Here is a 6,000-nt window from a genome sequence, read left to right on the forward strand (position 1 = left end):
TTCTAATGTAGCTTAGATGTCAGTTTCTTCTAAGCTCTAATTCCTCCTTTCCATAAGACTAAGTAAGCTCTTACAGCAGAGTTATGAAGGTACTTGCCTCATGGTATTGTCATTCACTTGTCGGGACCAACTTCTTTGAAGGCAAAAGCTTTTCAAACCTAGATCTAGCATAGCACTGAGTCTGGCACACAGTAGGTGCTCAAAAAAAGAACAAATGCATTTTGAAACCTGCCACTTACATTAAATCCCCAATATAAATGGCTAAAATGTGGCAACCCTATTATGATTTAAAGCATGGTTTTCAGGGCGCCTGGGTAGTTCAGTCAGTTAAGCATCCAACTCTTGTTCTCTGCCCCGCCCCTGCTTGCATCCAAGCAAGCTCTCTCTCAAACTAAATAAACATTAAAAGAACAAAAATAACAAAACATGGTTTTCAAATATTTTTTAGCAACAGAACTTTTTGTAAAAATCTTATCAAAAACCCCAATGTGGAAAACCAACATATCATTAGTCTTTAAGTGGTTTCATCTCCGTCTGACAGAAAATACCACACTTTAAGACTTGTAAGCCTAGGAGCGGCGGAGGCAAGAGCCAGTGTGACTCCGGCGTCTAAGTCATGTTCTTCCTTCTGCATCATCTTGCATCAATCTCCCCCTCTTCTTCCTGGAAGAGGATCTGCCCTTTAAGATCACACATCCATCTTTGTTGGTGGTGGGGCTTAGGAATAGAGAGACTGCTGGCCGCTTCCTGAGTTAAGAGTTCTAGTTGCTAGTTACAATGGTATTTTGCTGGAGGCCTTGCTAACTTCTGAACAAGCAGAAACAGGCATGGAGTCAAATGAGGCAGGCCTATTCTTATGCTGCAAGGCCCAGTGAGGTACAGATAACCTACTTGTCTAGCAGTACGTGGCTATGAACTAATTAAAACAAGATACAGTATCATGGCAGTCTAGATTACTCCACAGAGCCTCTTTACTGTATACAGACCTTCCCCTAGCTACTTCCCACTCTCACATGCAGACGTGGTAAGAAGGAACGTGGCACAGTAGAAAGGACGCTTGTGAGCTTTGGAGCTAGTCATACCACGGTCTGAACTGCGGGCCACCAATTACTAGATGGACAACCTTGGGAACATTATTTAACTTCTCTGCTCTTCAGTTTCCTCATCTATAAAACTGAGACACTACCTACCTCGTAAGGATTCTTGTGAGAATTAAGTAAAACCATGCATGTATGGTACCTAGAGGAGTAGGCACTCAATAAATGAATACTATTATTATTACTCAGATCTAACTGTGGTAAAGAAGCAAAAAAGAGAAAAAAACAAATGTTACTGGCTTCAACCTACAAAACTGAAAATCAACACAGAAAACAAAACGAAAAGCCAATGGGCATACTTGTTTTTAAAATATGTCATTTTGGGGTTGCCAGAGGCCTTTACCAAATCTAGTTCCTTCAAAGAACCCACTGCCCTGATTTTTTTAACCAAATTGGCTGCCCCAAAACAGTAACTAGACTCCCCAGAAGTGTCAGCAGCTCTGGGAGAAATGACACCCTGAAGTCTTTCCGTATAAATAGAACACTGTGTATTCCTAACAGACTCAAAATTGTTCTAAGTCAGAACTATTTGGGCACCTAAATCCAAACTCATTTACCTTTAATTATCTGAAGGGTAAGCAATTTCCATCTAAAGGGACTAGGTTTTAAGGGGAGGTCCAAGAAGCCCCTGAAAATGTAAGCAACAGTCTCTGTGGAAAGGTCTATAAGCTTTCATCAAAAATGTCAAAGTTGTAAAAACAAACAAACAAACAAACAAAAAAAAAAATGTCAAAGTTGTTTGTTACCCAGAAAAGGTTAAGAATCACTTTTAAGATGCTCAACAGAGCTTCTGGGAAGCTCATACGAGGAAGGTGGGTTGAGCATATCTCAAGGCAAGTATCTTTAAGTGCCAATTTCATAAACTATTCATATCGGATTGTGTCATAAAAACTCTAAGCATCTTCCTGCCTCACCAGTAGCACTTTTCACAGCAGGGCTTATCCTTTCATCCCTGCCACCCTTCATCATGTCCCATTCCTTCCCAAGCCCCAATCCCTGCCTCTTTGCAGTCAAAGGCCTGTACCTGCAGTGGTTTTCTGGGCCTGCCATGTAAGAACAAAGTCTACTTGAGCAGGTCCCGGTTTATATTCAAATTCATTACTGCCAACATTTCCCTTCATTTCTGATTTGTCACTTGAACACTAAGTACAAACGAAGGACACTTTGTCAGGTGAATCTCCTTTCAGTATTTTTACAAATTTAAAATACTACATGAACTTATTAATTCAATTCGAACACAACTGCACCCATATGTTTTGAGGAACTGGAGAGCTAACCAAGCCATAGAAAGAGCAACTCCAGCTTTCACCCCAGTATCAAAGTTTCCGTGCGTGTCAATTTATCACATAATGGCCACTCTCCTCAAACAGATACAAATTCCCACACTCCCTCAGGGTAGAAAAGCGGCACTGCTCTATTTGGATCCATTTTAACCAATTCCCCACTACCATGGATAACATTTCATCGTTTTGTTCTAATGAAATGTAACCTATACCTCACTTACTATACGAGCTTTTAGATTTTACTAACCGAAACCTTGCAGCACATAAAGCAAAAAGATAACAGAACTGTGAAATACATCAAGAATTTTAATTTCTTCTGACATGAGGCAAAGCAAAAACGCAAAGCCACGTAAAATCAACTACCCCATTATTACTACAAACAGGCGTTAAGAATCCTCTCCATTGGAAATTACACCTTAAATTTATGCCCTTTAACAATTGTTGCAGTATTAGTAACTACTTTCATGTTGCAACCAACTCAGAGCTTTTATAAGTCCTTTCTTTGTGAAATGCCTTGAGAAAAAGCACATTTGAAACATCTGAGTCGCAGCTCCTTGTGTCCAAGTACCACCACCAAATTCACCAAGCACTGGTCCTTTACTTATCACTCTGCACATCAAGAACACTATGGGCTTCCTTTCAATGCTAAATTGCCAAAATAGCTCCAATTTAGGACTGAAGAGTTTACTTTGGTGGTATGGTACATAAGCTTATAACCCTAACCACGCATGAGCAGTCAAGACCAAAAAAAAAAAAAAAAAAAGACAAATTAGAAAGGAATTCAAACTCACTAAATGAAGATATGTTCAACAGATCCAGCACTGAGCTCCACCTTGAAGCAGGCAAATCAGCCAATCTTTTTTTTCCTAAAGTAAAGCAACTAGGGATACTGATCAAAACTAACCAGATTTTCCATGAGCAACACTAAGGTATCACTTAGCATTCTCAACCGTGAAAAATTCTTAATTGAACAGAATCATGCAGATTAAAAACATTATGAAATCAGTACACACATCACACGGGAACGGAATTTATCTTTACTCTGCACCACACTGCCTGGATTGAATAACAATATTTAGAGAACAGAGAAAACGACACTTGACAGAAACCAAAAGGATGACCTGAAATGACTCCAGAAGGGAGATACCTTTCCCTTCTCAAAGCAATCGATACAGGCAGGAGTCAAACTACGGACTGTGAAATCATCTGTGGACTTCACAGCAGTTATACGCTCTAACGCCCTACCCTCTCTGGAAGTCAAACACAAAATGACACAAATACAAAAACACAACACATCTAACATCCAATGGTTATTTATTGATTTACACGAATACAACGGATGGGGATGGAAGGTGCATGATGAAATGTTATTCTCAGGTAGGTAATACCTTTCTAAATCTCCGTGGAATTCATCAATTCATCGCTTTACCTTCACCGGCTAGTTTCTGACTAAAATACCTCGCCATCAAGTCTTTTCAATCAAAGCTGTCCAAAAATTCTACAATCGAGTAAATAACATGAAATTAGATACATTCAATGCTAGAATTTCCTCCAGGAGCCCTGATCCCCTCTAGACATCAGGCCTAAGAAAAGGAAATTAAAGTCTTTAAAAATATCCATCATAACGCAAGCCTTCCAAGAAGTGAGACTTTTGAGGGTGATGGGTAATGTCAGTTAACTTCCTCTTCCTTTAAAAAGGTCAAAGACAGGGAAGCGTCCGGTGTAACATTTCCTCCTCAGATCGCGTTCCACCACAAACCACATCACAACCCGCCCCCCCATCACTAAACAACATTAGCCAGAGGGGGTGCTTTCTGTACATTTTCACCATAGATTTAAAATCCAACTTACCTCAGAAACGAGCTGAGCTTAGTTTCAAACAGGAAATTTACCAACAAAGTTTATTATCTACTAATAATAACTAGGGAAGCCCACCAGGCCCCGCCGCAGGGGGAGCAAAAGGGAGATGGTGGAGGAGGAGGAGGAGGAGGAGGAGGAGGAGGAGGAGGAGGAGGACGACGACGTCGTGGTGGAGGAGGGAGAAGAGGAGGAGGAGGTGGTCGTCTAGGTCGTGGTGGTGGTGGAGGAGGGGGGGGAGCAGGGAGAGGGAGGAGGAGGAGGAGGAGGAGGAGGAGGAGGAGGAGGAGGAGGAGGAGGAGGAGGGTGTAGTCCTCACAACAATCAGAAAAGCCTTCCCCGCAGGGCTGGTCCCAGGCACCAGCAAATTCGGCCTAATAAAGGGGGGCGGGGGGGGTGCGAGGAGGGAGAGGCGGGGGGGGGGAGCGAGGAGGGAGAGGGCGGGGGGGGGGGGAAGCGAGGAGGGGGAGGCGGAGGGGAGGCGAGGAGGGGGAAGGGTCCCCCAGCTCTAAAAGGGAAGGGCTGCAGAGGCCGGGCCGAGCGGAGCTAGTTTTCACAGTACTGCAGAGGGTCCAGGGCCCCCCCCCAAAGTGCTGCTGCCGCCGGGGCACCCCAAAAGCTCCGGCCCACCCGGCTGCGGGGACTCGGGCGGCAGCCCCTTCCCTGGCTGGACTGTGGCAGCCGGCAGGAGGGTCCCCGGGGAGCCACGGGCCCCCTGGGCTGTGGCGAGGAGCCGAAGGGCCGGCAGGAAGGTGAAAAGGATACTGTTGGGGCGCCTGGGTCTGGAGGGCCCTGATGTTCGGGTGAGGAGGGGCCGCTACCGCCGCCGCCGCCGCCGCTGCCGCCGCCGCTGCTGCTGCCGCCGGGTGAGGAGGCGGTACCGCTGCTGCCGCCGCCGCCGCCGCTCCGGTGCCGGGTCCGGTTCCTGCTGCAGCCGCTGAGCCTGATTTCAGAGCCGGTTTCTGCGGTAAACTCATGGCAAAGCGAAGCCACCAACCCCCCCAGAGCGGGACCGGGCGCGCCGGGGTGCAGGGGCCGGGGGCAGCGGGGGGGCGGGATGGGGGCAGACCCGGGGAGGCGGCGGGAGCGGGGGGCCGGGGGGAGTCTGGGAGGAGGAGGAGGAGGGGGCCGGGGCCGGTCACACACGCCCGCCGCCGCCGCCGCCGCCGCCGCCGCCGGCAGCAGCAGCCGCCCCGCGGGCCAGCACCACCGGCTGCCGGTCTCCGTGACAACGCGACCCCAGGGGGGGGGCCGGACCCGGCGGGGGCAGGAGGCGGAGAGACCGGACCTTTCACGGCAATATCCTCATGGGCCGGCGGCGGGGGGTCTTTATCCCCCTCCCCGGGGGAAGCGGCGCCCTTCTCGGTAGCGGGGCTCAGGCGATGCCGGCGGATTTTCTTCACTCAACGAGCAGAGCATCCAACATGGCGCTGCGGCCGCCTCCAGCAGTCCGGCAGGACGGCCGCTCGGAAAACTTCGGGCCTTTTCGGAGAGGCTCGGGAGGCCGAGGGTGGGAAGCGCCTTCGGCTCTTTCCGGAGACTGAGAGCGGTCGGGATTCTTCGGAGACGCTCGGGGGCGTCTTCGGCCGCCGTTCGGGAGAGCTCTGGGGCTGACTCGCGTCCTCGGGAAAGATCGGCGAGAGGGGCTTCCCAGGCTCGCCGCCGCGGGGGTGCGGGTTGGAGGCAGAGACCAAAGGCGAGGTCTGGTCCGCCAGAACCCTCCCCTGCCGCCCAGCCTCGAAGAACAATGGCAACGGCCCTGG

At 48.9% G+C, this 6,000-nt stretch overlaps 1 protein-coding gene across 15 annotated transcripts in view; it reads right to left on the reverse strand.

The window, feature by feature from the left end:
* Window positions 1-5,640, reverse strand: part of EIF4G3 (eukaryotic translation initiation factor 4 gamma 3) — a 313,469-nt gene extending 307,829 nt beyond the window's left edge. For 11 of the 15 annotated variants that reach the window (XM_042998040.1, XM_042998043.1, XM_042998039.1 and 8 more), the window contains exon 1: window positions 5,003-5,249. In XM_042998040.1, the coding sequence (XP_042853974.1) occupies window positions 5,003-5,214 (212 nt within the window). In that variant the 5' untranslated portion in view covers window positions 5,215-5,249. Of the gene's footprint in view, window positions 1-5,002; window positions 5,256-5,525 lie in introns of those variants that run through there. The other 4 variants (XM_042998050.1, XM_042998046.1, XM_042998035.1 and 1 more) reach the window with 3 other exon arrangements.
* Window positions 5,641-6,000: the final 360 nt, after the last annotated feature.

Source organism: Panthera tigris, chromosome C1 (genome assembly GCF_018350195.1).
Source record: "Panthera tigris isolate Pti1 chromosome C1, P.tigris_Pti1_mat1.1, whole genome shotgun sequence".
Classification (NCBI taxonomy): Eukaryota; Metazoa; Chordata; class Mammalia; order Carnivora; family Felidae; genus Panthera; species Panthera tigris.